At 41.5% G+C, this 14,038-nt stretch overlaps 1 protein-coding gene across 8 annotated transcripts in view; it reads left to right on the forward strand.

The window, feature by feature from the left end:
• ryr2a (ryanodine receptor 2a (cardiac)) overlaps window positions 1-14,038 on the forward strand; it is a 287,428-nt gene that overhangs the window by 271,446 nt on the left and 1,944 nt on the right. For all 8 annotated transcript variants that reach the window (XM_075456990.1, XM_075456994.1, XM_075456991.1 and 5 more), the window contains 7 exons: window positions 220-366; window positions 801-935; window positions 2,473-2,629; window positions 3,228-3,292; window positions 3,558-3,658; window positions 10,449-10,500; window positions 12,506-14,038. The exon at window positions 12,506-14,038 is cut by the window's right edge and continues 1,944 nt beyond it. In XM_075456990.1, the coding sequence (XP_075313105.1) occupies window positions 220-366; window positions 801-935; window positions 2,473-2,629; window positions 3,228-3,292; window positions 3,558-3,658; window positions 10,449-10,500; window positions 12,506-12,601 (753 nt within the window). In that variant the 3' untranslated portion in view covers window positions 12,602-14,038. The remainder of the gene's footprint in view (window positions 1-219; window positions 367-800; window positions 936-2,472; window positions 2,630-3,227; window positions 3,293-3,557; window positions 3,659-10,448; window positions 10,501-12,505) is intronic.

The following is a 14,038-nucleotide window of genomic DNA, read 5'->3' on the forward strand; positions in this document are numbered from 1 at the left end:
TCATTTACAGTGTAAAAAATGAGGCCCCTCTTCTCTTAACTGTAATAACTCAGGTACTACTTCTTATGAGCAGTTGATGTAAGGGTGTGTTTATAAGCCATGTATATGTAGCAGCAAACTAAACACACATCTATCTAAGAGTTATCAGTTATGTTGTAGTTTTGCAGCAGCAGTCACAGCAGTATCTTGACTAACCTGTCTTTTACTTACTTGCTGTAGTCCTTCCTGTATCTGGCGTGGTACATGACCATGTCAATTCTGGGTCACTATAACAACTTCTTCTTTGCTGCTCATCTCCTGGACATAGCCATGGGTTTTAAGACCTTGCGCACCATCCTCTCCTCAGTGACACACAATGGCAAACAGGTAAACAACTACATATACTATTTGACTTTCACAATTTTGGCATGAAATAAATCGAAATAGAGAAATAAAGTATTCTAAATAACAGGGTTTGGTTAAATGGTTCTTACTTTGTTTACATGTGTTATTTGTACAGACTGGTATCTTTTTCTTTGATTTACAAATTCTTAGCGCTCCCTTAAAACACAAATATGGATTTGAAACATCCAACTGCAATTGAATTTCATAAAGTGAAGAAAAAAATTGCAAGAATGTGTTTGACAACAAAAATAATAGTTAAGTGAGTTACTGCTTGATTACAAAATCAAGATTATCCCTGCATCAATGTATATATTTTTTCAAAATATGTAGAGGGTGCACCGGTTAAAAAGCTGACAATGCTGATTAAGAAGTGTTCTGCATGACAGCAGCTTGGTCTTTTTTCCATTTTCCTACAGCTGGTGTTGACTGTTGGCCTGTTAGCAGTGGTGGTGTACCTCTACACAGTTGTTGCCTTCAATTTCTTCAGGAAGTTCTACAACAAGAGTGAAGATGGAGAACTACCAGATATGAAGTGTGATGACATGTTGACAGTAAGTAAAAAATGTCACCCAAAAGTTCGATAAAATGAGACCATGCTTTGGTTTGGTTGCTGCTTAGACTCATGGCTCTGGATGTGGCTTACTCCTTTTTTGGCTGATATTGTCAGTGAATCCCCGTCTGACTGAGACGATGTAGTCATTATTATGCATCCATTTATGGATAAAGCAGCATGGGTCAGAGATTTCAGTCTTGTCATCATTCACTGGCAGGCTCTGTCTGCACACCAGCTGAGCTGCTGGAAGACCATTTTCATTGGTTTCCTTTTCAGACATTTGGTAGCTTTTCAAAAAGCAATATTGAGTGTTACATTAACAGTGGCTAATTTTATACTACTAACCTGGGCTTTCATTGCTAAGCAAAGCTTTATTCTGAATAGACTATTTGAAACTGGAAACCAGTTTGGTGACACCAGAGCTGGTTAGCTATCCAGCATAAGCTACCATTGGCATGTAGCTTTGGTGAAGGTGAACAAGTTTTGTGATTCAGAAATATTAAACTGGACTATTATTAATCTCATCTTGATGATTCAACCATTAAACATTCATGCTACCCTATTATGTGTTTGAAAATTGGTTTGTTTATCATTTATCCAACATTTATCCAAAAGTTTGTGTCTTTGATACATTTCCTCTTGAGTAGGAAATATAATCATGTGTCATACAGGTCAAATTTGATGGAGGTATCAGTGGTATGGAAAAAGCAAGGGTAGAGACACTAATGAAGTTTTGATGCAATTGTTTCCATCTGTCAAGTCATCTGAAAGAAGCACTTTAAATGGGCTTGATGGTGTGTTTTCCAAGGGCGAAAGAAGCCTTCTGTTACCCAGAACGATCAGGACACCTACTAATCCCCTACTGTCAGCCATCCATGGCCTTCTTCAGAGCTTGTCTGTTTCCTATTAAGGGAGTAAGTGTGGCAGCCCTGCCTTGTCTGGAGTTAAAGAGGGTGACGGGGTTATACGATGGGGGGATGAACTGATGAAAGTTCCTTTCCTCTCTTTGTGGACAGATTCCATGAAAAAAACTCCCCAGTAGGAGGTGATCTGGGTCAATCTTTTTTTGTTCACTCTTAGCCTTCATCTTCATCTTTGTTCTGATGGAAGTCCTGATTCTAAATACATGTTTGTCACTGACTTGCTAAAATGTTGGAAGTTTGCAGAGATCATTGCAATATTTAAAAGAAAATGGTAAATGGTCAATTACTCCATACTTATTTTGTATCTTAGAATGATTAAGGTTCTACAAAGCACTTTACAGTGTGTTTCTCATTCACTCAGTCAGATACACACTTGCATCACATTTTGTTTTGTACATGCACTGCCCTTTTCTCTGTCATATATACACTGTTATACTGAAAAGCATATCTGGACCAGGGTGTTGCCCAAGGGTATCTGGGGGATTAAATTTTTTGCTGGGATGAAAAGCACCCTACCTAAGCACCAAAGGAATCCCGATGGTTCCTTTTATGAATCCAGCTCATCCTCTCTCTCTGAGCACCTTGTCCCGTGTCTTTCACTCTCTTCCCCAGTGCTACATGTTCCACATGTATGTAGGTGTGCGAGCAGGTGGAGGGATTGGAGACCAGATCGAGGACCCGGCAGGTGATGAGTACGAAATCTATCGTATCATCTTTGACATCACATTCTTCTTCTTTGTCATCGTAATCCTACTGGCCATTATCCAGGGTGAGCACACACACATGCATATATGTACATTTATTCATTTATTGATAACTATTTTTATTTATATAGTATGGAACAACTGCCATTAAAATTGGTAAATTGTATATGTAATATAGCTTAACAAATAAACTTGCCTTGCCTTAATTAGTATGTTGCTTCATTAGTATTCTTGTATAACCAGAGTTTTTTAGTGACCAGGTGGCAGTTTTCCCCACTGTGACATTCAGAGCTTTTGTCAGACCTTGTTATGACAATGTACAGTCACATTTAACCAAATCCACAGGACCCTGCTCATGCCAAATCCCAATTCAGCCCAGCCCATAACCACTACTGAAAATACATTTCTCTATTTGTCACACACTTGTGCCATATGGTCATTAAATGTATCACACAGAGACATGACCTTAGCAACAATCACGGAAGCGTTGTTCATTTGAAGTTTTATTTTAAAAGGAAATAGAATATAGAACTTGTGGGAACTATTGGACTCATTGGACACTAATGATCCAGAAGATAAAACAGATTGTAGTTTTTGAGTGGTACAGTGGGAGTTGAGTATTTAATATTGACATCCCTGTTTTCTGTGAAATGTTTATTGTAGGACTGATCATTGATGCTTTTGGAGAGCTGAGGGACCAACAAGAACAAGTGAAAGAAGACATGGAGGTAAAAGACACGCATGGCACTGTTTAAAACAATGCAATATGACACAACTAATGACAGACATTTTATCAAATGAGTGGGAATGCACAGGGCTTGTCTCTAGACTAACTAGTCTGAGTGTTAGCATCATGGTGTGGATAATCATCTGATATTTAGATTGAAATTGCAATTCTATACCCAATATTAGGTGAAAGGTAAAGGCAGATTGATGCCAGGTAGATGTGCTGTTTAACATAGATGGATTAACATGGTTATACTTCTCTTGCAGACCAAATGTTTTATCTGTGGAATCGGAAATGACTACTTTGATACAGTACCACATGGCTTTGAAACGCACACACTACAGGAGCACAACTTGGCCAACTACTTGTAAGTCCATCTGGAGTTGGTGTGTGGCTGTATTTGTGCTATTATAACTGTAACATGGGGGCCAACCAGAATGAGCGGGATCTGGTTTATTTCATTCCCTGCAAATATTAAGATGTGAAGGTGAGCCCTAAATATATGTTTGTGTTGTTTTTCTGCTTTACATCTACACCTATAAACAAAGCATCATGATTATTAATTAATTAATTAATTTTTTTTTCAATTAATTTTTATTTATATAGCGCCAAATACAACAAATGTCATCTCAAGGCACTTAGATAGTAAGTCCAATTCAAGCCAATTGGAATTCAATTAATTAATAATAATCATAATTCATAAAATAATCCAATTCGTTCATATAGAGCCAATTCAAAAACAATTTCCTAGCTAAGAAAACCAACAGATTGCACTGAAAACTTTTTGTTTTTCGGTCCAATCTCCCGGCCTGAGCGGCGTGCCTGAGGCGACTGTGGAGAGAAACGACTCCCTTTTAACAGGAAGAAACCTCTGGCAGAACCAGACTCAGGAAGGGTGGCCATCCGCCTCGACCAGCTGGGGTTTGAGAAGACAGAAAAAGGGGGGGGGGGAGGGGGGCAGGGGGCCACCGCGACGGCGGCACTGTAACACCATTCAAAGGATATCTGTTGGAACAGGGAAACACGAGTTAATGACCACAATAATATCACATATACATAAAGAGAGTAAAGTGAGGAAAGGTGTGTCAGATGAGGCCCCCCAGCAGTCTAGGCCTATAGCAGCTTAACTATGGGATGTTTCAGGATCACCTGAGCCATCCCTAACTATAAGCTTTATCAAAAAGGAAAGTTTTAAGCCTGGTCTTAAAAGTGGAAAGGGTGTCTGCTTCCCGGACATTTACTGGCAGCTTATTCCACAATTGAGGGGCCTGATAACTGAAGGCTCTGCCTCCCATTCTACTTTTAGAAACTCTGGGAACCTCAAGTAAACCTGCAGTTTGGGAACGAAGTGCTCTGTTAGGAAAATATCTTACAATGAGATCTTTAAGATATGATGGAGCTCGGTCATTAAGAGCTTTATATGTGAGGAGAAGAATCTTAAATTCTATTCTGAATTTAACAGGGAGCCAATGAAGAGAAGCTAAAACTGGAGAAATATGATCTCTGCTGTTAGTTCTCGTCAAAACTCTGGCTGCAGCATTTTGGATCAACTGAAGGCTTTTCAGAGAATATGTAGGACAGCCCAATAATAAAGAATTACAGTAGTCCAATCTTGAAGTAACAAATGCATGAATTAGTTTTTCTGCATCACTCTGAGACAAGATGTTCCTGATTTTAACAATATTACGAAGGTGAAAGAAGGCAGTCCTAGAAACCTGTTTTATATGCGAGTCAAATGATAAGTTCTGGTCAAAAATAACTCCAAGGTTCCTCACTGTAGAACTAGAAGCCAAGGAAATACCATCTAGAGTAACTATATAGCTAGACAATTTCTCCCTGAAACGCTCAGGTCCAAAGATAACGACTTCAGTTTTGTCTGAATTTAGCAGCAGACAGTTCTGAGTCATCCAGGTCTTTATGTCTTTAAGACATGCTTGTAGTCTGACCAACCTATTGGTTTCATCTGGTTTTATAGATAAGTACAGCTGAGTATCATCAGCATAGCAATGGAAATTTATGCCATGCTGTCTAATAATGTTACCTAATGGAAGCATGTATAAAGTAAAAAGAATCGGTCCAAGCACAGAACCCTGGGGAACTCCATGACTTACTCTGGTGTGTGAGGAAGATTCTTCGTTTACAAGAACAAACTGAAATCTATCAGATAAATATGATTTAAACCAGCCTAATGCAGTTCCTTTAATCCCAATAACATGTTCAAGTCTGTGTAATAAGATACTGTGATCGACCGTATCAAATGCAGCACTGAGATCCAACAGGACAAGCACAGACACAAGTCCGCTATCAGAGGCTAAGAGGAGATCATTGGTAACTTTCAGCAGTGCTGTTTCTGTGCTATGATGCACTCTGAATCCTGACTGAAACTCTTCAAACAAATTATTTCTGTGTAAATGATCACAAAGCTGAGCTGCAACTATTTTTTCAAGAACTTTAGACATAAAAGGGAGATTGGATATAGGTCTATAATGAGCCAACACTTCTGAATCAAGAGTAGGTTTTTTAAGTAAAGGTTTAATTACAGCAACCTTAAAAGTCTGAGGTACATATCCTGTCAACAAAGACAGATTGATCAAATCCAATATGGAAGTGTCAATTAATGGGAAAACCTCCTTGAACAGTCTGGTTGGGATTGGGTCTAAAACACAAGTTGATGGTTTAGAAGAGACTATTGCTGTTGTTAGTTCAGAGAGATCAACTGGGCAGAAGCCGTCTAAATACAAATCAGGTTCTAAAGATACTTCTAAAGCTGCTGTACTTGATGATACATCACTGATAATAGTGGGAAGGACTCCATCAATCTTCTCTCTGATAGAAACAATTTTATTAATAAAGAAGCTCATGAAATCATCACTGCTGAGAGTTAAAGGAATAACTGGCTCAGCAGAGCTCGGACTCTTAGTCAGACTGGCTACAGTGCTGAAAAGAAACCTGGGATTATTCTTATTCTCTTCTATCAATGATGAATAATAAGCAGTTCTAGCTTTACGAAGGGCTTTCTTATACATTGTTAAACTATCTTTCCAGACTAACTGAGACTCTTCTAAATTAGAGGAACGCCACTGTCTCTCCAGCTTTCTTGCAGTCTGCTTTAAAGCACGCAGCTGTGAATTATACCAAGGAGCCAACCTCTTCTGACTGATTACCTTCCTTTTCAGAGGGGCAACATTGTCCAGTGCTGTACGCATTGAAACTATAGTGCTGTCAACAAGAGAGTCAAATGCTGCTGGAGTAAAGTTTATGTAGTCGTCCTCTGTCATATCTGCACATGGCAGTGAAGAAAAGGATGATGGAATTAATTCTTTAAATCTGGTTACAGCATCCTCTGATAGACACCTTCTATATGTAAATTTCTTCTCAGAAACTGTATAGTCAAGTAATGTAAACTCAAAGGTTATCAGAAAATGGTCAGATAAGACAGGGTTATGAGGGAACACTGTTAACTGTTCACTCTCAATGCCATAAGTCAGAACAAGATCAAGGGTGTGATTAAGGCAGTGAGTATGTCTGTGAACACTCTGAGAAAATCCAATAGAGTCTAATATAGAATTAAAGTTCATATTCAGGCAGTCATTTTCAACATCTACATGAATATTAAAGTCACCCACTACAATGACTTTATCTGTACTCAGCACTAACTGGGATAAAAACTCTGAGAATTCAGACAGAAACTCAGAATAAGGGCCAGGTGGACGATACACAACAACAAACACAAGAGGTTTCTGGGATTTCCACTTTGCGTGGGAAAAACTGAGAATCAGAGATTCAAAAGAGCTCAAACTAATCTTGGGTCTGGGACTGATGAGTAACCCTGATCTGAAAATAGCTGCCACTCCTCCTCCTCTGCCTGTGGTTCCAGGAACGTGAACATTTAAACAGTCAGAGGGAGTTGCTTCATTAATGCTAACATGATCCTCCTGCTGCAGCCAGGTTTCTGTAAGACTAAATATATCAATATGATGATCACAAATCAACTCATTCACTAACAGAGACTTCGAAAGGAGAGATCTGATATTCAGCAAACCACATTTAATAGTTTCATGTTTTCGTTCAATTAAAGATTTTGTTTGAATTTTTTTAGGTTTTCTGGATTATCTCCTCTTGTGTTAATTGATTTCTTTAATTTGGGTGGTGTGGGAGCAGACACAGTCATTATGGGGTTTTGGGGGGTAGCAGCAGGTGGGAAGCTGCAGAGAAGTGTGTAAGACTACAACTCTGCATCCTGGTCTGAGCCCTGGGTTGTCATGTTTTAGGGTGACTAATAAATTCGTCCATATTTCTAGAAATGAGAGCCGCTCCTTCCAAAGTGGGATGGATGCCGTCTCTCCTCATCAGACCAGGTTTTCTCCAGAAAGATTGCCAATTATCTATGTAGCCCACGTTGTTTGCTGGACATGTTGTGGAGAAAATGAGTCGAATCAGGCGTTGGTCAGCCGTCCATTGGGGAGTTTATTGAACAAACTGTCACAGCAAATATGCATACAGAATGTACAAAATGTCCGCTGTCTTCCTTCTGTGATACCTCTTTATGCTTGTCTTTATCAAAACAACCGTACGTGGCACTCTCTGGAGGCGCCTAATGTTAAACAACTCATTCTAACTATCAACAATATTCATCTGAACCAGTCAGCAAGGCACACGATGTAACTAGGCCAGAAGTCATGAGAATGTCATGACATCCTTCTCCCACAGACACCATCTGGACAACCAGCGATTGTAGGAGGATATGCGGCTATACATGTCATCACTGGTCAGATTGTGACATTGTTTTGGCAAAATTACACACCGATGCAACATTAATTTTAGTGACCTCCGATTGGCGTACTGGGAATAGTTACCACTGATGTGAATAACCATCTTTTTTTTTTACCTACGCTTATCCTTAGCCAGCAGTTTTAAATAGGATTCTATGTCGCCCGCTCTGGCCCCTGGAATGCATTTGACTATGGCCGCTGGTGTCTCTAATGCCACATTTCTGACTACAGAGCTGCCAATTACCAGGGTTTTGTCCTCAGTCGCTGAGTGGGGAAAATCTGTTTGAAACGCGGACAGGTTGATGGTGAACCATGGCTTTGACTTTAGAGCTATGCTTCCTCTACCTGACCGTTACCCAGCCAGCCTAGGGGGACAGATAACGGGATTAGCTACACTAGGTGGTTCCACACCAGCTACAGTGATCTGGCTCGCTATCGGGTAGTTTTCAATGGTGCGGAGCCGAGATTCTAATTCGGATAACTTTGCCTCCAAAACTACAAAAAGACTACATTTGTTACATGTACCATTATTGCTAAAGGAAGCAGAGGAGTAACTAAACATCTGGCACACAGAACAAGGCAGGAGATGGAGGGAGACCAGCTTGGTAGCCATGCTAAGCTAGAGAACCAGACACACCGCTGAAAAGTGAAAATGTGTCAAAAAACCAAAGATCTATATAAATGGATGTTACAATAAAACAAATTGTGTGTGATAGGGTTCACAATGAAAAAGTATGTCACTTATAAAAAGAAATTTAGGGGTATTTAGTAATCCCAGAGAAACGATGCAAAACGTTTTAGTGCGAAACGTCAGTACGTCCGAATTATGTTCCAACCCTCACCTGCTGTATGTACGTGAGCTGTGGTAGTGGTTGAAAGAATGAAATGGCAAATCCAAGCGGTGGAAATTAGGTTCCTTTGAAGGGTAGCTGTGAAGTAAAGTTGCTCCTCTTCATTGAAAGGAGCCAGTTGAAATAGCAGTTGAATGCCTCCCAGGAGAGGTGTTTCATCGTGTCCTACCAGGATTAGGCTTCAGGGTGAACCTAGAAGCCCTAGAAATTTATATTTCTTTGCTGGCTTGTAAAATTCTTGATGTCCCTCAAGAAGAGCTGGAGAAAGTGGTTGGGAGAGTGGGGGGTGGAAATCTCTACTTTCCCCCATGACCTGATCCGGGATAAGGGACATAAACTGATGGATGGATTAGTAGCTTAGAACAGTTTAGAAGGTCTTTCTCATCTTTCTTTTGTCTTTCTCAAAAGCAAGCTGAAAAATGTACCCATCTGACCACAGAACATATATCCACTGCTTTAGATTTAGCTTTAACATCCTCCTAATGTAGTACAGTTTCAGGTTACATTCCTAGGTGCAGCAGTGGACTGTGTTGAGTGGTTTTCTAAGGTATTCCCAAGCCCATTCGGCTATATTAATCACAGCTGCTTGACTGGTTATACAGTGTGACATGGGGACTTGGAAGATCACACATATGTAAGAGTCATTTCCAGACCTTTCCTCAGACTCGATGAAAATTTTCACAAGATGTGTGTCTGTGCATGTTGCTGACAACAAATTCCAGATCGATTTTTTTTTCTCGAGGATAAAACATTCACTTTGTATTTGTGTCTGTTAAATAAGGTTCAAATAAATCAACAAATAATAAATGTAGGTTTCTTATGTGTTTTCCAAACTTTTCTGGAAATAGGGCATGTACATGGCCACAATTTACTGTGCTAGAATTTTTTCTTTCTTCACAAATCAAACCTTTGTCATAACAATTAAATATGCCTAAGCTGATGGTCTAAAACCTTCTTTTGAGGCTGACTTGGTACAATAGAGTAAAGTAAAGCAGAACAAAGACATGCAGAGCACACTGGGACTTGTCACACAATGATTTCTGACAAAGAATGTAAAAAAAGAAAAATAACTACTTTAAAATGTAAGATTATGTTGCAATCCATGGCGAAAAGGTGAAGGTCCCAAAAGCAAGACACGGTGGTGGAAGAATACAAGGAATAGGCCCCACAGATTGGAACAGGAAGCCAGATAACCTCACTGCAGAACGCTTAAAAGGAGAAAAACAAAAGCAAAAATCATGATAAAGCCCAGATCAACCAAAGTAAACTGAAAAGTATTCATACAACATGACATTAGAAACTAAAAAGACAATCAGAACATGACAGATTAGAATCACAATCAAATCAATTTCACATTTTCTGTATATTAGATTTTCGAATAAAGTTCATTATGGTCATATTACAGCTCACACAAAGTGTAAGTAAGAAGAAGAGTTGTGTTTTTATCTGGAATTAGCCACTGTTGTCTTGTCTTTATGCTTGTGGATATATTTGTGATAATATTGTCAGTGATTTTCTGGTAAATGTGTTTCAGATTCTTTTTGATGTACCTCATCAACAAAGATGAAACAGAGCACACTGGCCAGGTAAGCAAGCTCCTTTCCTCTAAGCATAATATAATAAGTGTAATATTCTAATGTGATTAGCACAGCTCAGCTTCAAGCTATTGACTACTCATTTTATCATCTCACGATGCCTCAGTGTACTGGTAAGCTCCTCTGATAACCAATTAAATCTATTAAAACTATCCATCCATCCATCCATCCATTATCTTCCGCTGCTCCGGGGATCGGGTCGCGGGGGCAGCAGCCTGAGCAGAGAAACCCAGACGTCCCTGTCCCCGGCCACTTCCTCCAGCTCTTCTGGGGGGACCCCGAGGCACTCCCAGGCCAGCCGAGAGACATAGTCTCTCCAACGTGTCCTGGGTCTTCTCCGGGGCCTCCTCCCAGTGGGACGGGCCCGGAACACCTCACCGGGGAGGCGTCCAGGAGGCATCCTAACCAGATGCCTGAGCCACCTCATCTGACTCCTCTGGATGCAGAGGAGCAGCAGTTCTACTCCGAGCCCCTCCCGGATGACCGAGCTTCTCACCCTATCTCTAAGGGAGAGCCCAGACACCCTGCGGAGGAAACTCATTTCGGCCGCTTGTATTCGCGATCTCGTTCTTTCGGTCACTACCCACAGCTCGTGACCATAGGTGAGGGTAGGAACATAGATTGACCGGTAAATCGAGAGCTTCGCCTTCTGGCTCAGCTCCTTCTTCACCACGACGGGCCGGTGCAGAGCCCGCATCACTGCAGACGCCGCACCGATCCGTCTGTCAATCTCCTGTTCCATTCGTCCCTCACTCGTGAACAAGACCCCGAGATACTTGAACTCCTCCACTTGGGGAAGGATCTCATTCCCGACCCAGAGAGCGCATTCCACCCTTTTCCGGCCGAAGACCATGGTCTCAGATTTGGAGGCGCTGATTCTCATCCCAGCCGCTTCACACTCGGCTGCGAACCGCTCCAGTGAGAGCTGAAGGTCACGGCCCGACGACGCCAACAGAACCACATCGTCCGCAAAAAGCAGAGACCCGGAACACGGTCGAACGCCTTCTCCAAGTCCACAAAACACATGTAGACCGGTTGGGCGAACTCCCATGCACCCTCCAGGATCCTGCCGAAGGTATAGAGCTGGTCCACTGTTCCACGGCCAGGACGAAAACCACACTGCACCTCCTGAATCCGAGATTCGACTATCCGGCGGATCCTTCTCTCCAGTACCCCGAATAGACCTTACCAGGGAGGCTGAGGAGTGTGATCCCCCTATAGTTGGAACACACCCTCCGGTCCCCCTTTTTAAAGAGGGGGACCACCACCCCGATCTGCCAGTCCAGAGGCACTGCCCCCGATGTCCACGCGATGCTGCAGAGGCGTGTCAACCAAGACAACCCTACAACATCCAGAGCCTTGAGGAACTCAGGACGGACCTCATCCACCCCCGGGGCCTTGCCACCGAGGAGTTTTTTAACCACCTCGGCAACCTCAGCCCCAGAAATGGGATCAGATTCCTCCGATCAGCTGATTAGTACAGCTGCGGTGTGTGTCTGTCTGTTGATGCGATAACAGCAGTTCACTGTTGCGCTGTATCAAAAATGATTTGAATGTGTTATTAGGTAAAATCTAGTCAGATTGCCATCTAAAATGTTACCGTCGTTCACATGGAGTGTGCATGTGTGCAGTGCATGGTTGAAAAGGGTTAAAGCCACTGGAAATTTCCAAAGTGGAGATTAATTTAACCAAATCTTTTTGAAAAACATAAATATATTGTCACAGATGAGCCTGTTACCCAGAGTAATTCAAATCAGCCTGCTTAGAATTATACACTCAACAGCCTACTATACAACTTGAATTTAACCATGTTTGACCTTGGCTGCTGAAACAGGAAGAAACATTGTCTTCCGTGGGGTCATAGCTTATATCAAGCATATTAAGTGGTTCAGTCTTTGAAAGCTGGAAAAAAGTTTTAAAAAAACAACAACAATATTCTAGATATAATAAAGCTATAAGTGAACTCTCACTATCTCCTGTGTTTTGCTTGGTTAAGGAGTCCTACGTATGGAAGATGTACCAGGAGCGTTGCTGGGAGTTTTTCCCGGCTGGTGACTGTTTCAGGAAGCAGTACGAGGATCAGCTCAACTGACCTTCCCTTTAACACTGGAACCTCCTCATAAACTTCTGCTGCCATCTGCCCTTTGCCTGCCTCTCAGACCTTTCTTACAGATGTCCGAGGAGCAACTATTAAAGGAAACAGATTCTACTCTCTGCTTTGCTTCTCAGTCCAGCAGGAGGATCGATGTGTCCAGCTTTCTCTACAGACACCACCCTATCCGGACACTCATCTCCCCAGCTCCACCCGAACCTCTAGCACACTTTGTATGGAATGCTTCAAGAACTCTGTACATAGAAAAAAAATCAGTTATTATTATACTGTTCCATATGAGACTGATGGCATGTTAAATTTGGCTCAACGTACATGCAAAAAATACAAAGGGGCAGAGGAAAACAAAGGAACCGACAAAAGGAGATAAAGATTCCTCTTCAACTTTTTAAGGACAATGATGGATACATAAAGTGCATCAAGAAGTTTACCACTCTTCATGTGTACAATACATTCTGCATGTGGGTACAGGGGGTGGATCCAAAAAGAATACATGTTGGCAGCTTATTCCTATAAATCAAGTACAACAGTTCTACAAGAAATCTGATATGTGAGAGGCTGACGAACCCTGTACACCTCAGAACTGCAGCCTCCACAATCTCTCCATAGTTTAATGGACACCTGTATAACATGGTGTGAAGAGCAACAGAACTGTTGTACTGGATAGAATTAAAGTTTACAGATTCAAACGTTGTGTCCACTCTCTGCTCATGCCAACACTGTATGTGAAGGGCTCCTTAACTCTCTGTTCTTATTGTTAACAACATCATCACTTGTTTTGTCTTGTTTGTTCCAGTAGAGCTGAGCAACCTCAGCCAAAGCATGGACAAGTCATAGTCCTCCATCTGCTTCAAAACCTACAGAAACAGGCATGCCCCTGAAACCCAGTCCAACAAAAATGATGTACAGTACATTAGACTCAAATGTGATCAACTACTGTTCGATTTGTTCTCAGCACGTCTGTGTTCCTCCTCAGTGTTACAAGCCCGACACTTTTTTGAGAAGCAATACCAAAGCAGCACAAAAGGGAATCCTGATTTCACATTTCATGGTTGAAGTCTTGTTAGTGAGCCAGAACATCCTTAATAAGCTCAGCTGGAAATAATCCGATGTGTTTGCTGCAGTGGAAATGCACAGAAAGGGCAACAGGATGAGAGGGAGAAAGGAGCATTCAGTGCCTTACTAAGCCAAGGAGGAGCTATGCAAGCAGGAGGAGGAGAGAGGGAGATATTAAGAATATCTGAAGCTGGGAGATGAGACAAGAAGCGGCATGAAAGAGAGAAACGTGTGTGTGAGTTCAAGGCATTTGTAGAAAAATGACTGGCAGTGTGGGTACCAGGCATGTATGTTGTATTATCAGAGCTGAATTATCCATGTTTCAAATGACTTCAAATTTCTGATCCAAATGAGGATGTTACA

This window comes from Odontesthes bonariensis, chromosome 23, assembly GCF_027942865.1.
Source record: "Odontesthes bonariensis isolate fOdoBon6 chromosome 23, fOdoBon6.hap1, whole genome shotgun sequence".
NCBI lineage: Eukaryota > Metazoa > Chordata > Actinopteri > Atheriniformes > Atherinopsidae > Odontesthes > Odontesthes bonariensis.